Source organism: Silurus meridionalis, chromosome 20 (genome assembly GCF_014805685.1).
Source record: "Silurus meridionalis isolate SWU-2019-XX chromosome 20, ASM1480568v1, whole genome shotgun sequence".
Classification (NCBI taxonomy): Eukaryota; Metazoa; Chordata; class Actinopteri; order Siluriformes; family Siluridae; genus Silurus; species Silurus meridionalis.
Genome location: NC_060903.1, coordinates 11,024,470 through 11,047,238, shown reverse-complemented (window position 1 = coordinate 11,047,238; position 22,769 = coordinate 11,024,470). Strand labels below are relative to the sequence as shown.

Here is a 22,769-nt window from a genome sequence, read left to right as displayed (position 1 = left end):
TTTAATATAAGATGTTCCCATTGCCTTGCATTTAATATAAAATTCTCCCATGCCTTGTCTGACTTTGGAACACACACTTCTTCCTGCTGCTATTTTACAAGCGGCTGTGTTCTCTTGCCGTCACGCTAACCTGTAAGTTGAGCAGCCCAATTAATTGATATTAGTTTATTAGATTATTATCAATTTTATTGATTAGTTGTTTCAGTCCTACTCTTTTCTATGCAGGTTATTTGCAAGTAGTGTCGTGTGTGGATAACCTGAATGTGTTTTGAGAGCACATTAAAGTCTTCTAAACTATTTTGCCACATTTCCTCAGGAATTTTCACCCCTAGCGCACCCCTAGGAAATAAAGTTTTTCATTGCAATTGAGAAAAGTATGACTAGGGACCCAGAAATGAAAAAGAATTGTATACCCATTTCATCCAAATCCACCTTTATTTGGTGGCATCAAAATATGGAGGTAAAAATATGATTCAGTAAGCTTGGAAACATGACATCATTACTTCTTCTTTTTCTTTCGGATTCCCCACAGCGGATCATCTGTCTCCATACCCCCAGTCCTCTACATCTGCCTCTTTCACACCAACACCCTGCATGTCTTCAGTCACCACATCCATAAACCTCCTCCTTGGCATTCCTCTTTTCCTCCCTCCTGGTGGCTTCATCCTCAGCATTCTACTACCGATATAACCCATGTCGCTCCTCTGCACATGTCCAAACTATCTCAATCTCGCCTCACTCACCTTCTCTCCAAAACGTCCTACTGTGTACTGTCCCTTTAATAAACTTTTTAAAAATTTCTAATCCTGTCCATCCTCGTCACTCCCAATAAAAACCTTAACATCTTCAGCTCTGCTACCTCCAGCTTCACCTCCTGTCTTTTACTCAATGCCGCTGTCTCTAATCCATACAACATCGCAGGTCTCTCCAAAGTCCTATAAACTTTCCCTTTTACTCTTGCAGACCCTTCTATCACAAATCACTCCTGTCACTCTTCTCCACCTACTCCACACTGCCTGCACTCTTTTATTTACTTCTCTAACACACTCTCCATTACTTTACTTTACATTACACTCCATTACTCCACTTCACCACCTCTTCTCCCTGTAATCGCACCACTCCACTGTCCTCCCTCTCATTTACACACATGTACTCTGTCTTACTCCTACTGAAACATGACATCATTACATGATGCAGAAAAGCTATTTCATTATTTTTTTCCCCTGATGGTTGAACTATTGTAATGCTTTACTGTCTGGATGTTCCAGTAAGTACATAATTAACATCCATTTAGTCCAGAAAGGCGCAGCAAGAAGCCAGAAAATATGATCAGATCAGAGGTAATCAGGGTCTTAGCCTCAATCAAATGCCAAATTACTTATAGAATACTACTGCTGACATATAAAGCACTGAATGGTCTCACACCACAGTACCTAAGTGAACATTTAGTCTATTATTATGTGCCATACCAACATAAAGCGAAATGCACAGGGTATTTGTTGGTATCTTAAATAGTGAAGACTATAGCAGGGAGCAGGTTTTTCTCTTACAAAACAAGTCAAATCAAGAGGCTTTTATTGTCATTTCTACTATACACAGTGGTACATAGTACACAGTTAAAACGAGACAACGTTTCTCCAGAACCCTGGTGCTACACTAAACAACAACAAACAAAACAACATAGAGCTACAACACAAGTTACATAAAGTGCATCGAGTACAACCTAGTGCAAACAGTGCAGACAGACAGTGCAGAAAGACAGTACAGACAGACGACACAAGACAAGACACAAAACCTAATATAGCGCCAACCAGTAAACCTACTGTATACTTGATTATACAGTACTGTACGAGAAGACTGTAAAAACTATACAAACTAAAAACTATATCCCAGAAGTGAGTATAAACAGAACAATGTAGTGCAAAAATACACCAGTAGTCGAAGGTGCAAAAAACAGCATGTAAACAGTATAATACAGTGATAAATGATAAATGTGCAAAAAACAGCAGTTAAGAGTATGGTACAGTTGAGAATAATAATAAATAAATGAATGGTGGTGGAATGGATTGAGATGAGTGATGAGTGTGTGTTAAGTGTTAAGTCCAGGAAAAATTTTACAGTTCGTTACACACATTTGAGTGCGTGTGTGTGTGAGAGAGTTCCGTTTCAGTTCTGTGTGTTAAGAAGCCTGATGGCTTGTGGAAAGAAACTGTTGCATAGTCTTGTTGTGGTGGCCGAATGCTTGAACCGTTTTCCTGATGGTAGGAGTGTAAAAAGTGTGTGTGAGGGGTGTGTGTGATCGTCCACAATGCTGTGTGCTTTGCGGATGCAGCGTGTAGTGTAAATGTCCATGATAGAGGGGAGAGAGACTCCGATGATCTTCTCAGCTGTTCTCACTATCCTCTGTAGGGACTTGCGGTCCGAGACGGTGCAATTCCCAAACCAGGCAGTGATGCAGCTGCTCAAGGTGCTCTCAATGGTCCCCCTGTAGAACATGGACAGGATAGGGGGAGGGAGGTGGGTTTTCCTCAGCCTTCTCAGAAAGTAGAGACGCTGCTGGGCTTTCTTGGTGATTGAGCTGGTGTTGAGTGACCAGGTGAGGTTGTCTGCCAGATGAACACCAAGGAATTTGGTGCTCTTGACGATCTCCACTGAGGATCCATCAATAATCAGTGGAGATTGGTTGCTCTGTGCTCTCCTGAAGTCCACAACCATCTCTTTCGTTTTGTCCACGTTCAGAGACAGGTTGTTTGCTCCACACCAGGCAGTTAACCGTTGCACCTCCTCTCTGTATGCTGACTCGTCGTTCTTGCTGATTAGACCCACCACGATCGTGTCATCAGCGAACTTGATGATGTGGTTCGCTGTGCATTGCTACACAGTCGTGAGTCAGCAAGGTGAACAGCAGTGGGCTAAACACACAGCCCTGGGGGGCCCCAGTGCTCAGTGTGGTGGTGCTGGAGATGCTGTTCCCGATCCTGACTGACTGTGGTCTCCCAGTCAGGAAGTCCAGGATCCAGTTACAGAGGGAGGTGTTCAGGCCCAGAAGGTTCAACTTCTCAATCAGGTGCTGAGGAATGATTGTGTTGAATGCTGAGCTGAAGTCAATGAACAGCATTCGTACATATGAGCCCTTGTTATCCAGGTGGGTGAGGGCCAGATGGAGGGTTGTGGAGATAGCATCGTCCGTGGAACGGTTTGGATGATACGCAAACTGCATGGGGTCCAGGGAGGGTGGAAGCTGTGTCTTAATGTGCCTCATGACGAGCCTCTCGAAGCACTTCATCACGATGGGTGTGAGCGCGACGGGACGATAGTCATTGAGGCAGGAGACAGTAGATTTCTTCGGCACGGGAACAATGGTCGTTGTCTTGAGGCACGTGGGAACAACGTTGCTGCTCAGGGAGATGTTGAATATGTCAGTTAGGACATCTGCTAGCTGTTCTGCACATTCCCTGAGCACTCTGCCAGGAATGTTGTCTGGTCCAGCAGACTTCCGTGGGTTAACTCTGCATAGAGTTTTCCTCACTTCAGCTGTGGTTAGACAGAGCACCTGGTCAGTGGGAGGAGGGATGGTCTTCCTCGCCACCACGTTGTTCTGCACCTCGAACCGGGTGTAGAAGTCGTTCAGCGCATCTGGGAGGGAGGGGTCACGGTCACAAGCAGGTGATGTGTTCTTGTAATTCGTGATCGCCTGGATGCCCTGCCACATGCGCCAGGTGTCTCCACTGTCCTGGAAGTGGTTGTGGATTTTCTTCGCGTGTGCGCGCTTCGCCTCTCTGATGGCACGAGACAGATTGACCCTTGCTGTTTTTAAGGCCGTCTTGTCCCCTGATCTGAAGGCAGAGTCTCTTTGTTTCAGCAGCGCACGCACATTTGCAGTCATCCACGGTTTCTGGTTGGAGCGTGTAGTGATAGTCTTGGAGATGGTCACATCATCAACGCACTTGCTGATGTAGCTGGTCACTGATGATGTGTACTCCTCCAAGTTGATGGAATCACCGTAGGTTGCAGCCTCTCTAAACATGTCCCAGTCAGTGCACTCAAAACAGTCCTGAAGAGCAGAAGTAGCTCCTTCTGGCCAGGTTTTCACCTGTTTCAGAACCGGTTTAGAGCATCTGATGAGCGGTCTGTATGCTGGAATTAACATAACAGAGCAGTGGTCTGAGTATCCGAGATGGGGGGGTCTAGCTGGATGGCGGCTTTCGGAACTCTGTCACTGAGCCACGTCTCCATGAAAACAAAAGACGCAACAGTCTCTAAACTCTCGCCGTGTGGTTCGCTGGAGTCGGATGTAGTCCAGTTTATTATCCAGGGAGCAGACGTTTGAAAGAAAAATGGACGGGAGAGCCGGCCGGCTAGGGTTAGCATTTAGCCTAGCACGGACACCCACCCGCTTGCCGCGCTTCCGCTTCCTCGAACAGCTCTTTCGACGTCTCCTCTCCCGGCCACCGGCATCAGGTAACACTGAGGGCTGGGGGCCTGGTCTTTGTGGCCGAGGTTGCAGCAAGCCGAGGTCGCGAAGGTTGTTGATAAGATCATCATGCAGATTGTTGGTTGCATGATGCCTATACCGTAGCAGTGTCTGGTGGTCGTACACATTAACACAGCTGACTCTGGTGTCCATGTATTGTGAAGGGTTGTGCTAGATATGGTGAAAGCACCATTTTTGGATCCGGAGAGGCCGCTGCGAGCTACTGCCGCGCCGCCATCTTGGAACGTCCGCTCCGGAACCCCACAGTTCCGGAGCAACCTTTCAATTAGTATACTGGATTTAGACTTAGTCTCAGGGTTTAAGTCTATGTTTGAAACCTATTCTCAAAAGGCTTGAATAAACAAATATGTTATTTAGGTATCTGGGAAGGATCTGATCAGGAGGGATCATGGTTATAGAGTGTTTTGGTAAACTGTGATGTTTGGATGTTGTTGTCCCTCCATTTTAAAGGATCGACCAAAGAGGCCCAATAATAAAAACTAGTGGCAGGCTATGCATTTCACTCCTAGGCCTTCAGTGGTGTCCTACCTGAATCAATCCACCTCTTAATACCATAATTATAATGCCACAGCTATAGAATCATTAATATTATACAGAAATGCACTATAACAGAATGCTGTAATAAATGGCAATAAATGCCATTTCCTATTGCAAAAAACCCAATGAACACAATTCAACAGGTCTCCTTTCAATAAAGCCACAGCTGCACCACCTGCATAAATCATCTCTAGCAAAAGCAGCAATATTAACCTCATAAAATGACCCCAGGTTTTCTGTGCATGATGCTTTTCCTGGGGATTTGAAATTAAGGCACATTTTTTACAAAAGTTTACAAGGTTCACGAAAAAGCTTTCTTTTTTTAACTGTTTTGGCTGACCTTTCCTCACGGTGTCCAACTTTTCTTGAAAGTCCATCTTGTAAATGTGATTGTAACTTTATGTACAGGCAAATCAAATTCTTCTCTCAGCCACTGTGGCATGAAAAAACAGCTAATGAATAAACAAGGATCCAATCATAGACATTAGGTAATGCTATTGAATGAACAGACTATTGGGAATAATCTAAAATATTTTTGTATACATTTTAATACATATAAAAAAAAATATTAAAACTTTATGGCAGTGATTCTATTAAAGTTTAGGCTAGCAGAATTCTTGCTGGCAATGATGGCCCATTGGTTTTTACAATGGGCCATCATGACCCGCAAGAATTCTGCAGAGGTTTGGGAATGCCAGACCTGGGGGTCTAGTGGTTAGGATTCAGTGCTCTCACCGCCACGGTCAGGGAACCAAACCCAGCCATTAGGGTTGCACAAGCCAGTACACTCTTAGTGCCGGCCCTAAGCCCGGATAAATGGGGAGGGCTGCGTTAGGAAGGGCATCCAGCGTAAAAACATGTGCCAAATCGAACATGAGGATCACGAATACGGATGATCCGCTGTGGCGACCCCTAATGGGAGAAGCCGAAAGAAAGATATAGTATACCCAACATTTTGTGTTTGTCGAAAGGTGGCAGCACTATTTTAAAATAATGTAAAATAAATTCTATGCTTTTAAATGTTTGATATGTTTTATGTCTATATATGTGTCTGTCTGTTACCTGATATCTTGCAGCCATATAGTTCAAAGCGCATACAAATGCCTTGTTCCCAAGTCATAGGTCGTATCCTTATGTAACGTGTCAGTGTGGGTTTTGGGAAAAAGGCACGCACCTCATCTGTGGGGTTATGACTGCCAAGAAACACCTAAAAGACAAAGCATGTAATTTATAGACCAAACTGCAAAAAACTAATGAATGACCCAATAAATACATCACACCCACACATCTATAATCTAATCTAAATAATAAGCAGACTACATTTAAAGAAAATTCTATGGTAGCAATCACAGGAGGTGCTTACGCACCCTATCGTTATTCTGTTTATGTCTTCTTGTTCCACTTCTTCTTCTGATTTAGGAAAGTCTAAGAAACATTCAGACCAAAAATGGGCCAAAGGCTGTCAACACTAACACACTAACATAACTAACATCACCACTGAGCATTAAAGTGTTGTTAAATTGGGCTTACTTTGGAACTACATTTATGGTAATGACTTTTCAAATGTCCAAATTTAATAGCCAAGCGGCCATAGATTCCATGTGTTGATAAATTCAATACATCCTGTTATGTCTGTTTGCGCCATATTAGACTTTCCACCATTTTGGATTATTAAAAAACTCTTTAATACTTTTTTTTTTTAAATTAACGGCAAATTTGGCGTTAATTAAAAATAAAATTATTAAAATGTTGTGTTTTATTTTTATAAATTTTTATTATAAAAATAAAACACATAGAAGTGTTTTTTTTTTCTTATCCATCTTTTTATCTAGACATTTAAGACATCTAGACACAGTGTTGGGGGTAACGCATTACAAGTAACGCGCGTTACGTAATAATATTACTTTTCTTGAGTAACGAGTAAAGTAGCGCATTACTTTATAAATTTACACATTAATATCTGTTTTTTTTTTTTAAAAGCAATGCGAGTTACTTTTCAGTTAAATTATTTTGCATAAAAAAATAAATACTGAATTAAAATGAATGTAGTCACGTAGAATCACGCACTGAGATGTGTGAGCCACGGGAACAGAAGCTGGTCAGAAGTGGAGATGGCAAACCAGAGAATTACATTACTGCGATGGAAGTATTCTTATTATTTTGAAATAGTCGAGGAAAAGGAGAAAGGAATAATGGTTAAGTGTAGATTATGTGTTGGTGAAAAGCTCTTGTCAACTGCAAAAAATACCACTTAAAAAAAAAAAAAACATCTGCATGCAAAGCACAGCACTACAGATAGAAAACTTTTGCAGACCTTCTACCACTGCAGATCTATGGACTTCTCAGAATAAAAGTTTTCCATGGGAGACACATGTACGATGCCATCGCAGCAGAGAAAGAGAGCAAATTCACAGCTCATTTGCTCTTTGTGGGAAGATAAACTGCCACGGTCACTGATAATAGCACAAACTTTGTAAAAGCGTTCAGAATGTTTCAAGCTCATGATAAAGCAGAGAATTATGTAGACGAGGACGAGGTCATATTTACGGAATTGCATGATGTTTTACAAGATGACAGCGGAAGGTATGTTCTCCCTCCACATCACCAGTGTGCAGCCCACACCCTTAAACTTATATACACAAACGATAGTTACATTCCTGACGGCGAAGGCAGATTGCAAAGCAGTGTACAGAAGAGTGCGACTGGAAAGTGTTCAGCCTTGTGGTCAAAATTTAGTCGATCATCTTATTGTTCTCTAAGAAGTTATTAAGCATTTTAAATGTTTAAGAAATGTCTTTTGCCCTAATATAACTTATTTCTTAATGGCAATTATCTATATTACACCTGTTACACCTGTAAGGCGTGAAAGAGATACAAGTAACGCAAAAGTAATATAACGCATTACTTTCCATAAAAAGTAACTAAGTAGCGTAACTAGTTACTTTTTTGGGGAGTAACTCAATATTGTAATGCATTACTTTTAAAAGTAATGTTGCCCAACACTGTCTAGACATTTTCTATCAATTCTGACTTATTTCTTGCAATTCTGATTTTATTTTTCACAATTCCGAGGTTTTTCTCTCAATTCTGAAGTTATTTCTTGCAATTCCGACTTTTTTTAAGCCAATCGGCAGCATTACCCCCTGTAGTGGCAGAAAGCTTTACACATTAAAAATTAAATAGGCTACAATCAATATGGTATGTTTGTATGATGGTGTATGATGGTATAAGCCTCCAAACCCTGGAGAAAAATCTGTCTAAAAATCAGCTCCGGAGTAGAGACCTGTATGGGACAGATTTTTCAGTACCACTTGCACAAGGTTGCAAAAGTCCACAGGTAAAATATTTAAGTAATTTTATTTTCAATGCGCTGACTCCTTCTTCCCGCTACTCTACTCTTTAGTTTCACTTTTGAATATGAATAAAAACAGAAAATTAACACAAAAAAAAGTTTTGCTTTATTGAAGTTTGACTTTTTGTGTAAATGATAAACAAGACATAAACAAGAAACTTTTCAGAACATAAACCATTAACTGAAACGATATAAAAACATACCAAAGTTTTGTTGGGTTGTATGTCCCTTTCTTTAATAATGAAGTAATATCTGTAGCACTCAGTGACTGTCAGGGATTCCCCTGCCACGCCTCCCTCGGCCGCTGTCAGAGATTCACCCTGCCACGCCCCCCTCAGTAGCTGTCATGTTGCCTCGTTATCCTTTGCTGGCCATGATCACTGACAGCTGTGGCTCGTTATGGACTAGACTATATAAACTCACGTTCTCGAGTCACAGGCTGTCGGTTCTTGAATGTCTTGCTGATCATTTCCACGACCGCCAGCCTTCCCGCTGGTTTTGGCTCCAGACTCTGTTTCCGCGACAGACTACTCTTTGCAGTTGATGGTTTACTTTCGTTTTGCTTTCCGTTGGACATTGACTCTCGTAGTGGATTACTCGTCTCGAGCGGATATATTTTCAGTTTGTGATTCTACATTTTCTGTTGAGTACTTTGGTTAGAGTTTTTGAATAAAGACTATGATTGGCTTCCACGTCATGGTCGTCAGCCTGACAGTGATTCATCTCATGAACCACGCAAGTACACGCAAGTTCATTGTTGCTTTTGTGCAGTAGACACATACCAGTTTATTTGTTTTTAGTAATAAATATTTTTTTTTAGAGTATATTTTTAAGACCATTTTGCAGGGGTCCCGCAAATGATTTTATTCTCCCGCAGTCCCCTCGGTGAGGACAATGCTTCGTCCCAAGGTTCTTCAGAGCACGTGACTCAATCCCAAGGTTCTGGTTCAGGATTCTTCACGGTGCTCGGCAGCGGTCCAAGGTGCTTCAGAGCACACAGCCCCGTTCCAGGATTCTCCCAGGTTCTCGGTTCCATCCCTGTGCATCCAAGAACGTGAGGCTCAGTTCCAGGGCTTTCATGGACACACGGCTCTGCCCCTGTATCTGTACAAGCACGCTGCTGTGTTCCGGGGTTCTCGTGGACGCTCTGCACCATCTCCGAGCGTCTGTGAGCACGCCATGGCATCCCAGCATTCCCACGAGCTGTCTGTGCCACCACAGAACATCTACAAGCGCGCTGCCCTGTTTCGAGGTTCCCGTGGGCGCACCTCTCCGCCACAGTGTCTCCAGGAGCGCGCCTCTCCGCCACAGTGTATCCACGAGCGCGCCTCTCCGCCACAGACCCGTCACGAGCGCGACGAGCCGCCATTGAGTTCCGCCAAGGGTGCCGCTCAGCCACAGAGTTCCGCCGAGGGTGCCGCTCAGCCACAGAGTTCCGCCGAGGGTGCCGCTCAGTTCCAGAGTCCCCAAGAGAGCTCAGCCCCGTTCCAGGGTCCCCAAGAAAGCCCAGCCATGTTCAAAGGCCGTGAAGAGAACGTTGTACCGCCGCCTGCCTGCGAAGAGGTCGTCGTACCGCCGCCTGGCCGCGAAGAGGTCGTCGTACCGCTGCCTGGCCGCGAAGAGGTCGTCGTACCGCTGCCTGGCCGCGAAGAGGTCATCGTACTGTCGCCTGGCCGCGAAGAGGTCTTCGCACCGCCGCCCCCGGGCTCCACAGAAGGCGACGTCTCGCCCCCGGGCTCCACTGAAGGCGACGGCTCGCCCGGGCTCCACAGATGCGAGCCTGGAGGCGAGCCGTCGCCCTGAGGAGAACTGGTGGGCGAGACAGACTACTCTTTGCAGTTGGTGGGGTTTACTTTCGTTTTGCTTTCCGTTGGACATTGACTCTCGTAGTGGATTACTCGTCTCGAGCGGATATATTTTCAGTTTGTGATTCTCCATTTTCTGTTGAGTATTTTTGGTTAGAGTTTTTGAATAAAGACAATGATTGACTTGCTTCCGCTTCCGCGTCATGGTCGTCAGCCTGACAGTGATTCATCTCATGAACCACGCAAGTACACGCAAGTTCATTGTTGCTTTTGTGCAGTAGACACATACCAGTTTATTTGTTTTTAGTAATAATTTTTTTTTTTTGAGTATATTTTTAAGACCATTTTGCAGGGATCCCGCAAATGATTTTATTCTCCCGCAACCCGCACACACAAGTATTTTACTGCCCGACCTGCATTTACCCATCAAATCTTGTCCCACCCCACACACATTTGTGTCGGGTCCTGTGGTACTCCCGCAGGAGTGAAGGTCTCTAATCCAGAGGAGATACACCAGAAATGTTGGACTTTTAGGAAAATAAAGTCGGAATTGTGAGAAAAAAGACAGAATTGTAGGAAATAAATTCTGAATCATGAGAAATAAACTCATAATTTGGCAACCTTTTTTTTGTGGCATAAATAGGCTTCCATGCAACACAGAATGGTGAACGGTGACATTAGAAGTCACCACAGTGGATCATCTGTCTTAATACTATGTCCTCTACATATGCCTTTTCAAACCAACTACCTGCATGTCTTCCTTCATCACATTCAAGAACCCCCTTTTTGGACTTCCTCTTTTCCTCCTTCCTGGTGGCTCCATCCTCAGCATTCTCCTACCAATATACCCCATGTCCCTCCTCTGCACATGTCCAAACCGTCTCAATCGGACGTCTCTCTCTTTTTTCCCAAAACGTGCTGAATGAGCTGTCCCTCTTATAAACTTGTTTCTAATCTTGTCCATCCTTGTCACTCCTAATGAAAATCTCAACATCTTTAACTTTGCCTTTCAGCTCCACGTCCTGTCTTTTAGTCAATGCCACTGTCTCTAAAACATATAATAAAGCAGGTCTCACCACAGTCCTATAAACTTTTCCTTTCACTCTTTCAAATACCCTTCTATCACAAATTACTTTTGCCACTCTTCTCCACCCACTCCACCCTGCCTGCACTCTTTTCTTCACTTCTCTAACACACGCTCCATAACTTTGCACTGTTGATCCCAGGTACCTAAACTCATCCACCTTCACATTCTTCTCCCTGCAACCACACCACCCCACTGCCCTCCCTCTCATTCACACACATGTACGTGTATTCGTCAACCTGTCCATCACCACTGCAAACAGGAAAGAGCTTAGAGTCAATCCTTGATGCAATCCAACCTCCACCTTAAACCAGTCTCTCCTACTGCACACTTCACTGTTGTTACACTGTCCTCTGTAATTGTTAGCTGACGGCGCACGTTCTTCCTAAAATCCCGCTTCCGTTTCTGTCATGGCACCACCTCGCTACCGGTGTGGCAGCCATCTTCCCAGAGTATAAATAAACGCTGGCTCCGACAGTTCCTCGCCAGATCGTCTCTTCGGCTACACTCTCGTGTGAGACCTTCCAGCCTGTTCATTCCCTGGGGTATTCTTTACTTTTGTTTTTCAGATTTTGCCAGCAGCTTTGTTTTTGCCGGCTCCCAGCTTTTCAACCTGCTTTTTCAGACTGTGCTGTTTGTCTGCCCCCCTGGTTTCCAGGTTTGACTTTGCTTATGTTTTATTCTGTCCTCACATTTATGTTTGTTTTTTTTTTTTTACTTTGTTTTGAGGTGTTTGGACAGTGGACATTTTGCTTTGCTCCTTACTCACAATAAAGGCTGTTAACTCAATCTTTGGCATCCTGGGGTCCTTCCTGTCACACATTCCTGACAGAACAATCTGGCCCATTATGGATCCCTCGGACACATAGGAACTACGGGAGAATATAGACTCCCTAAAGCAGATTTGCGTTAACCATTACCAGCAGCTACAGGAGATTGGTTCGGCACTTCGAGACCTCCTGCAGCATTCAGATCAGCCTTCGAACTCCACTGCTGCCGCTGCACCCACCATTTCACCTCCACTACCTACTATGGCTGAAACCCTTCCGGCTCCGGTCATAGTCAGTCAATGCAGCCTGATCCTCCAACTACAACCGTCTTCCTTCCGCATCAAAGTAGCCATGGTGGCCTATGTGATTTTTCTCTTGTCTGGTCCAGCTCTCCAGTGGGCCACCATGGAGTGGGAAAATCAAACCCCCTACTGTTCATTTGTTGCCACCTTCTCGGCCCCAGCTCCGGAAGACCTTTGACTCTGCCTCTCCCGTCAGGATTTGCTTAATTGTTGTTTTCCGCCACTCAAGGCAGGCGTTTGGTGGCCAAATACGCAGCAGAGTTTCGCACCGCCACCACAAATAGCGGTAACCCCACCACCCTCTATGATGCCTTCTATTTAGGTTTGGCCACTGACGAGCTGGCCACCTGGGAACTACCCCATGGTTTCAACAGCCTCATTGTTGTCATGACTCAGATTGACCATCGCCTGCAGGAATGCCACACAGAATGCTTTCCTCTGCATTCCAACCCACGCCGATATTCCACCACCATCGAACACCTCCACGAGGTACTGCAGCTCCAGAAGATATAGAGATCGGCCGTCGACACATATCTCCAAGTGAGAAGGAAAGATGTCACTCAGGGGCCCCTGTCTCTATTGTGGGGAGGCTATACACATGACTCCTGCCCAGCGAATGTTCAGGCTTGTCGTTGATAAGGGAGGAACATGCCGAGCCAAATCATCTCTGCCCTCTCCAAACCACTCCTGGACGTTCGCATCGTTTGCAGGGGGGGAGGAGCATAACCTTGCGGCTTTTGTGGACTCAGAAGCAGACTCAGAATTTCTGGATCAATATCTGGTCCGGCAGCTAATGATCGAGACTAAACCACTGCTGGCCACCCTTCAAGTCCGGGCTCTTGATGGCTAAAGTGGATTTATCAGGCGACCTGTCAGACTAAATCATCTCTAAGGTCTTTCGGATCCACACTGCCTTCCATGTCTCTTTCCTGAGACCTGTTCAATCCTGTTCCTTGGTATTTTGCTTTGCTCCTTGCTCACATTAAAGGCTGTTCTCATATCCTTCGGCGTTCTGCATTTGGGTCCTTCCTGTCAAACATTCCTGACAGTAATTGCTTTTTACTTATATAAATGATATATAAAGGAAATAAATGATGTATTGTATCTGTGAATGTCTGGCGCCTCATGCATCTCAGTAAATTAGAATATCGTGGAAATGTTCATTTATTTTAGTAATTCAACTCATTTGTGAAACTTGTGTATTAAATAAATTAAATGTGCACAGACTGAAGTAGTTTAAGTCTTTGGTTCTTTTAATTGTGATGATTTTGGCTCACATTTAACAAAAAACAATCAAATCTTAAAAAATGTTAATACTTCATAAGTCCAATAAAAAAACATTGTTAGTGAATTGTTGGCCTTCTGGAAAGTATGTTAATTTACTGTGTATGTACTCAATACTGGTAGGGGCTCCATTTTGCTTTAATTACTGCCACAATTCGGCATGGCATGGAGATGATCAGTCTGTGGAACTGCTGAGGTGGTATAGAAGCCCAGGTTTCTTTGACAGCGGCCTTCAGCTCATCTGCATTTTTTTGGTCTATTGTTTCTCATTTTCCTCCTGACAATACTCAATAGATTAAGGTCTTGTATGTTTGCTGGCCAGTCAAGGACACCAACACCATGGTCATTTAACCAACTTTTGGTGCTTTTGGCAGTGTGGGCAGGTGCCAAATCTTGCTGGAAAATTTCTTGGTAAATTGGTGCAGTGACTTGGGTTTAAAAAAAAAACACAGTGGATGAACACCAGCAGATGACATTGCACCCCAAATCATCACAGACTGTGGTAACTTAACACTGGACACTTCAAGCAACTTGGGCTATAAGCTTCTTCACCCTTTCTCCAGACTCTAGGACCTTGGTTTTCAAATGAAAAAAATACAAAACTTACTCTCATTTGTGAGAGTAAAAGAGGACATTGGACCACTGGGCAACAGTACAGTTCTTCTTCTCTTTAGCCAAGGTAGGACGCCTCTGACATTGTCTGTGGTTCAGGAGTGGCTTAAAAAGAGGAATACTAAATTCCTTGACACGTCTGTGTGTGTGGTGGTTTTTGATGCCTTGACCCCAGCCTCAGTCCATTTCTTGTGAAGTTAACCCAAATTCTTGAATCGATTTTGCTTGAAAAGCCTCTCAAGGCTGCTGTTCTCTCGGGTGGTTGTGCATCTTTTTCTTCCACACTTTTTCCTTCCACTAATGTTTCTGTTAACATGCTTGGATACAGCACTCTGTGAAAAGCCAGCGTCTAAGAGTGGAGGAAGGTGCACACAGGTGGACTATGTTCTATGAAAAAGCAGGATGTGGATAGGATTAGTATAGGAGGATAGGAGGAAGTGAGAGCAGTGATTAAGAGGATGAAGAGTGGAAAGTCGGTTGGACCAGATGACATACCGGTGGAAGAATGGAGATGTTTAGGAGAGATGGCAGTGGAGTTTTTAACCAGATTGTTTAACAAGATTCTGGAAGGTAAGAGGATGCCTGAGGAATGGAGAAGGAGTGTGCTGGTACCGATCTTTAAGCATAAAGGAGATGTGCAAACCTGCAGTAACTACAGGGGAATTAAGTTGATCAGTCACACCATGAAGTTATGGGAAAGAGTAGTGGAAGCCAGGCTGAGAGAAGAGGTGACCATCTGTGAGCAACAGTATGGTTTCATGCCGAGGAGAAGCACCACAGATGCCTTATTTGCTTTGAGAATGTTGATGGAGAAGTATAGAGAAGTTCAGAAGGAGTTGAATTGTGTGTTTGTGGATTTAGAGAAAGCGTACAACAGGGTGCTGAGAGAGGAGTTGTGGTATTAGATGAGGAAGTCAGGTGTGGCAGAGAAGTATGTGAGGGTGGTGGAGGGTATGAAGACAGTGTGACAGCAGTGAAGTGTGCAGTAGGAAAGACAGACTAGTTCAGGGTGAAGGTTGGACTGCATCAAGGATCGGCCCTGAGCCCTTTCCTGTTTGCAATGGTGATGGACAGGTTGACAGACGAGGTCAGACAGGAGTCTGGACTATGATGTTTGCAGATGATATTGTGATTTGGTGAGAGTAGCGAGCAGGTTGAGAAGAACCTGGAGAGGTGGAGATATGCGCTGGAGAGAAGGGGAATGAAAGTCAGTAGGAGTAAGACAGAGTACATGTGCGTAAATGAAAACGAGGGCAGTGGAATGGTGCGGTTACAGGGTGAAGAGGTGGAGAAGGTGGAGGAGTTCAGGTATCTGGGGTCAACAGTGCAAATTAATGAAGAGTGTGTTAGATAAGTGAAGAAAAGTGTGCAGGCAGGGTGGAGTGGGTGGAGAAGAGTGACAGGAGTGATTTGTGATAGTAGGGTATCTGCAAGAGTGAAAGGGAAAGTTTATAGGACTGTGGTGAGACCTGCAATGTTGTATGGATTAGAGACAGTGGCATTGAGTAAAAGACAGGAGGCGGAGCTGGAGGTAGCAGAGCTGAAGATGTTAAGGTTTTCGTTGGGAGTGACGAGGATGGACAGGATTAGAAATGAGTTTATTAGAGGAACAGCCTATGAAGGATGTTTTGGTGACAAGGTGAGGGAGGCGAGATTGAGATGGTTTGGACATTTGCAGAGGAGGGACATGAGTTATATTGGTAGGAGAATGCTGAGCATGGAGCCACCAGGTAGGAGGAAGAGAGGAAGGCCAATGAGGAGGTTAATGGATGTGGTGAGGGAAGACATGCAGGTAGTTGGTGTGAAAGAGGCAGATGTAGAGGACAGGGTGGGACCCTAATGGGAGCAGCCGAAGATGTGTGTGTATATGTATGTATGTGTGTGTATGTATGTATGTGTGTGTATGTGTATATATATATATATATATATATATATATATATATATATATATATATATATATATATATATATATATATATATATATACACACACACACACACACAGTGTTGTGAAAAAGTGTTGCCCCCCTTCCTGATTTCATTTTTATTTTGCATGTTTGTCACACTTTATCAAAAACAATTTATTAAATATATACACCAATTAAGCATAACATTCTGACCGTTGTAAGAATTACATCTTAATCATAGTCTTAATTTAGTCAGTCTGGGAGAGGCAGCAAGTCATCATGGACAATCTCTAACCAAAACGTGTCCGAGACATGATTCTTATTTAAATAATACCCTAACCCGACCTGCTAGTGGAGCTGGCACTAGCAAAGGTGTAAATACCAGTGACTACCACCCGCTGATGTTCGGCCCGATAGGGGGATTACCCGGCCATGTCTTCCTTTACTTATTTCCTACACTTATTTTACATTTAAAGGCTAAATTCTTCTATCTATACTTCGATTTATACTTCAAAGGGAAGAACAATATAAAGTGTCTGGGCAAAGTTTTTTCTGTGTTCTTCCCTGCTATTGTAACATGTAACCTGTTTCCTGTGATGCAAGAGTAAGGATTTAAATGAGTTTGACAAGGGCCAATCTGTGATGGCTAGATGGCTGGGTCTGGCCCATGTGATCCAATCCAACAGACAAGCTACTGTAGTTCAAATTGCTAAACAAGTTAATGCTGTTAATACAGTAAAACCCCGTTGTACGAGCATAATTCATTCTTGAAAATTGCTCGTAGGTCCATTTGCTCGTACGTTCGAACTGATTTTCCCCATAAGAATGAATGTAAAAGTGATTTAATCCGTTCCGAGATCTCATCTGATTGCTTATTTCTGCACTTATAAAGTATTTGTAGTCTATTTTAACAAACAAATAGACCGCAAATTACCGTAATGTAAACATAATTGAACACTTACCCATGTGGTAGTGATTGATTGCGAGTGTGAGACACACACCACGCTCATAACCTCCTCGGTTTCCATGGTAATTCTATTTACTTTCGTTTTCACAGCACCATCACTGATTTTATTGGGAGAAATTCTTCAAGATTTCTAGTGAAATAAAAATATAAAACTAAAAAAATTTACGTTTTTGCTGCACTGAACAATGAGAGTGACCGAGTAATACGTCATCAACTAAGCGACTGATGCGACCCTCCACCGAAAACGGGAAACCGGCAGCGTGGGTTTGCTCGTGCCTTCGAAATTTGCTCGTGAAACTGGGTAAAATTTTTCGAGCGAGTTTGCTCGTATCTCCGTTTGCTCGTACTATAGGTTGCTTGTACAACGGGGTTGTACTGTACTTGATAGGTCAGGACTGTTTTGGCGACAAAAGGGGGACCAACACAATTTTAGGCAGGTGCCTTGAGCCTCTTGGAGCAGCACCTCTCCTTTTCTGTTAGTGATAAATGCCGTTGCTCTCCATAGGATGAGGCATAGACAGGGATTCTTGACCCCAGGCTGGAGCTGGAAGATTACATTGCACTGTGTGAGGAAAGAGCAGCAAGATCTGGGTTACCCAGAGAAGGGTGCATGCAGGGCTAGGTGAGGCTCTCGGGGGGCAGACGTGGCTAGGACTGGTACTGGCTAGTACTGTGGAACCACTAGTGGTTGCTGTGAGGTGGTCTCAGTCAAAGTAGCCACAGTGGCTGGAGTGGGGGGCTGATACAGAGGCCAGCTCCTGGAGTTGTTGTTTGTGGGAAGTCCTGAGCCAAATCCTGAGCAACCGCAGGGTCCATTTTGTCCACATGACCTGAACCCGGAAGACCGTGAAAAAACACTGCATATAGAGTTATCACTGGTGCCTGTTTCTTTGTACTTCTTTAAAATTGGATGAACAGCAAATCTTGAAACCAAGGTCTGCCTTGAAATCTTTGCCTAGGAGTGACCTTGCAGTATATTTAGCTTGTCTCATGTTGCTGTGCTCAGGCTTGCCATGGTGTATGACCTGTGACATGAAACTGTTTTCCACAACCTCTCCTTAGTTTGGCGGTTCCTCATTCAGTTTTAAGCCTCCTACACAGCAGTTTCTGTTTTAATTGACAGTTGTAGAAAGTGTAGAAAGTGTGCAATATAAGAATTGGTGCTGTTTTAATCCAAGGAGTAGTTAACAAATGTTGATTTGATTTAGATATTTCTTCTGTTTGCTCACTTTAAAACTTTTTGTAAATTGATTAAAAAAAAAAAGCCATAAATAAATAAATAAATAAATAAATAAATAAATAAATAAATAAATGTTATAGGCTGTAGTACTGTAGGTCTTGTGTAGTGTTACCTGTATGGAGGAGTTGTACCTACCAAACCAGAAGCAGGGCTACACTGCAAAAAAATAGTCAGGAATGGTTTGAGGACTATGACAAAGAGTTCAAGCTGTTGCCTTTAATTTCCTCAACCTGATCTAGTATCTGTGGAATCTACTGCACATACAAGTCAGCTTCATAAAGGCTCCACTTTATAACCTGTAAAACTGCTTCCAATAGTTTGGTGCTTGATACCCCACTTTAGATATGATGTGAAGTCCATGCCCCAAGTTGTTTTGGCAAGGAAAGCCAATAATAAAAAAATATGAGGCAGGTTAATAATATGACTGATTAGTGCAATGTCTTATAATAATTATACAAATACAAATATTTGTAATACAATTAAAATACAAATCTAGTTTCTAAAGCTGAAATAATGTATGGGGATGTTCTCAAGAAAGCTTGGAAACTGTGCTCTACTTGAACACAAATGTGCATCTTTGTATAAAATATTTATAACAACATAGTTAAATCATGTGGCTCTGTCATGCGGAAACGGAGGCGAAAGCCGAAGTAAAGGCAAACAAAGTTTATTTTAAATCAAAAGGCAGAGCCAACACAAATACCTGCGTTTGCAGGGATAATCCGGTGATGCGCTTTGGAAGCGCGGTCCACAAAGTCCTGAACTGGTGAAAGGCAGTCCGTAAGTAATATCCACGGTGCGTTACGGAGAAAGCGCGGCGCGGAGGCAGCGACGGAGAAGCGGGAAACACATACGCAAACACACATACCACCATGAACCTACATGCGTCAACATGAACGGGCATGAACGTGCAATAACGGACCCGGAGTGTGGGTGAACGTGGGGTTTATGCAGGCAGTGTGATGAGTGATTGAATAATCCTCAGGTGTTCTTAATGAAGCCCGTTTGCGAGAAGCTCCATGTGGGCGGGGCACGCATGAGAGAAGGTGCAGGGCATTCCCCAAAGCACCGAGGCTTGACAGCCGTGGCAGGGGGATTCCTGACAGGCTAAATGTAACAAATTGCAGGTTGCTATATATTTTCAAAAAGATGCTTAAATTAATGTGTATGCTGTTTAGATGTTGTGTAAACTCGAATAAATTCTGTCAAGGATTATTTACGTTATCACAAAGGGGTATAAAATTAGGCGTGAATTTAAAGCGGATAGGTTTTCATTTCTTTAACAGCATTTTTTATGTTGTCTCATACCTTATGCTTGTTGCCATCTTTTACCATTATCCAGTCCTCTCCATTGGTGCTGATGCTGACTTTGTAGGTCTTTATGTAGTAAGCTTTTTTAGTTTCCTTAGAAATGGCACCTTGTGTTCCTATAGCTGAAACATGCCGTAGGAAGCCCAGATCGACCTGAAAGTAAGGCAGAGAGTAAGATGCTTAAAACATGTGTGTGGTTTGTTTGTCATTGGTGATTTTTTATTTTATGTATACCACTTTTAACAATAACATTGTTACACAGCAGCTTTACAAAAATCAGGATTTAAAACTTTCCTTTCATTTGCAGTGTTCAAATATTACCAAGATAACATAAAATGTTATATGTTACAATTTTACGTTAAACCTTTTGGTGCCCTTTCATTTTAGACAAGAAACAAAATATATTTTTCAATAATCATCATAATAATGATCTCCATCAGTAATACTGTTTTAAGGTCCTCATGCAGTCCTTGATCTCCCACACAATGTCAGGATTTATTCTAGTTTCTATTATTAAAGCAGATAGGACATCACAATTAATGTTTTATAATTAAACTTTAAAACTGAACATTTAGGGACTGATTACTGACTGGGTCTACTGAGACCTGGGCAGTGATTAGACTGATTTGGGTAAAACTGCGTAAACTTGGTAAACTATTTTTGTATATTTGGGTAAAACACTCCCAACATCAATGAATGTATAGTAACATAATTTTAAATAAATCTTTAAATGTTATAGGCTGTAGTACTGATGTTACAGGGTTAACATCAGTTGTTATGTTAATTTGTAGGAAGCTAGTTAAAATTCTGTTCTGTTATTCAAAAACTGTTACAGCTTTATTTTATAGAGTAGGTCTGTCCCATACAAGCAAAATATGTTGTACTGATATTGCTTTTCATTTATGAAATGAGCAAACTACATTAAAAAGCAGGAACTTTGGTTTATTTAAAAGTAGACATTACTATTCATATACTTATTATATCTGTAATACATTCTGAGACATAAGACATCTGTAAGTATTCGCTGTGATTCTGGTTGTTTTATTTATGTGTCTGTGAAGAGAGATGACTGAGACGGTCATTTTCTTTATTTTACAAAACACAGCATTTTGTTGTTATTATGAGTGTTTAAAAATAAAAGTAAACCCTTTACAGATTCCAATGATTTATTGCTCTTATCTCTATGAACAAAAAAGTAATTTAAGTTTGTTTCGGCGTTATGATGGAAAAATGTCATCTAACACACCGGCGTGTTTGTCGACCCCAGAGGGGGTACATGAGTAATGTAAGGGCATTGTAAATAAACGTGTTGCCCTGAAGGTTTTAATTTCACCTCTTTTATGTTTATTTATTTATATTTTTAATAAAAACAGAAATGCTATTAATCATGCGGTAATAAAATAAGTGCAAAAATAATTTTGACAGCCCTATTAATATATTAATAAAAAATATTTTCTAATTTTGTTACCTAATTAATGTATCCAGGCTGAACATCCACCATATAAAACACAAGCAGAGAAAAGATGATGATGATGCTGATCAGGTGATCAGGGATGTCTCTGTTCTAAGTCATGATTACATCACTGATTTCCTCTGTCTCATCTACGTTTGCCATACTACGTGTTGCCTTCTGCCTTGCTCATTGTTAGCTTCTTAATCTAGCCTATGTCTGTTGTTCGTGATAGCCAGGAAATGATACACCAGTGGTAGATTAAAAAATCTAAGCAATGACAGGAAATAAGTCAATGGGCTGAAAATGGTGCAAGTGAGAAGAAAAAATATTGATCATGTCACAAAATAGATTAAAAATAATGTAAGGAGTCTATTTTGAAAATGTAAGAAGTAGAAACTACAGATATTTGTGTAAAAGAAATGTATAAGTAAAAGTAAAAACGTCTGAAAATAAATAGTGAAGTATAAAACTGATACCAGAAAAATCTACTTAAGTACAATATCAAAATATTTGTACTTCCTGCGGCTGGAGGCACTGAGAAATATTGTCTCCCCAAAAACAACTAATTTTTTTGCAAAGCTTTGTATTAAGTTTATTCGTTTTTCAATATTGCATTATACGTTTAATGGCCCTAAACAAGTCTAAAAGAGCTAACACGAAAACAATGGCAGGATGTACACGAACTTGTCATGAAGTGGCCTGCAGACAAACAAAATAGCTCTTCCTGTGAAAAACAGGATACTGCTCTGTGTGTATCTGTAGGTAGAGAGGGAAAAAGGAACTCACCGCTGAGACAAGGTACTAATCGCTGTATTTTCTTAAGACACTTTTGGGGCGAAGCCTTACTGACAGCAAGTCTGTGCTTGTTTTTTAGTCTCAGTAAAATCCAAATGTTTCTTTTTTATTTCTCTTTTGTAATAAAATTATTTTGTATTTGTATTTTCAGGCCTATGCCTTTGTTACCACACACATCTATTTTAAACATCCAAATATTACTGAAAATATTTCAGACTACATAAGAGAGGTATAATGGAGAGGTACAGTATGTATATTCCATTCCCAAAGAAAACAGGCTAGTATTACAGATAGTATTATATCATATAAAATCTGACTCAGATAACTTAGAGATAGCTTGTGCATGCCAGAGCTACATAGCAATGAGAATAATGTTTGGAATTCTTTTCCACAATCTTTTTGACATTTTGACCACTTTTAAATCGTCCTAATTTCGTTCTAATTTCATTCTTATAATCGTCCCATTTGTTCATATAAGCTTTTTCTGATAATTTTAAGTTATACAGCTGTTGTTTGTTTGTCTTGATTTTATGTTTATCACTCAATTGTAAGGTTTCTTTGAGTGTTTTAGAAGGTGCCTTTGAATAGAATGTATTATTGTGTAAAATTATTATTATTATTATTATTATTATTATTATTATTATAATACAGAATAGTTTTTAGACTAATTCGCTTACCGGCTAACTAATAAAAAAATGTATAGTCTTCCCCTACAATTCAAAAGAATTTACAAGAACATCACTGTAGAGAACTTTAGCTTATCTGAGTCAAGTTTTAGAACATTTGTGTGAAACAAACAAGTTGGATATTATGACTGCTCTTGCAGCATTTGCACCATCTTCTATTTCCATCTCT

The 22,769-nt window shown here is 41.9% G+C and overlaps 2 protein-coding genes across 4 annotated transcripts in view; one reads left to right on the top strand and one right to left on the bottom strand.

Moving 5' to 3' along the window:
• LOC124403332 (neuropilin-1a-like) overlaps positions 1-22,769 on the bottom strand; it is an 85,500-nt gene that overhangs the window by 31,062 nt on the left and 31,669 nt on the right. For all 3 annotated transcript variants that reach the window (XM_046877022.1, XM_046877020.1, XM_046877019.1), the window contains exons 7-8: positions 19,664-19,819; positions 6,095-6,239 (exon numbers count right to left, since the gene is read on the bottom strand). In XM_046877022.1, coding sequence (XP_046732978.1) covers positions 6,095-6,239; positions 19,664-19,819 — 301 coding nt within the window. The remainder of the gene's footprint in view (positions 1-6,094; positions 6,240-19,663; positions 19,820-22,769) is intronic.
• LOC124403333 (basic salivary proline-rich protein 4-like) lies at positions 7,945-10,377 on the top strand. The gene is made up of 2 exons (XM_046877023.1): positions 7,945-9,123; positions 9,262-10,377. The coding sequence occupies exon 2, from the start codon at positions 9,564-9,566 to the stop codon at positions 10,185-10,187; it is 624 nt and encodes a 207-aa protein (XP_046732979.1). The 5' UTR covers positions 7,945-9,123; positions 9,262-9,563; the 3' UTR covers positions 10,188-10,377.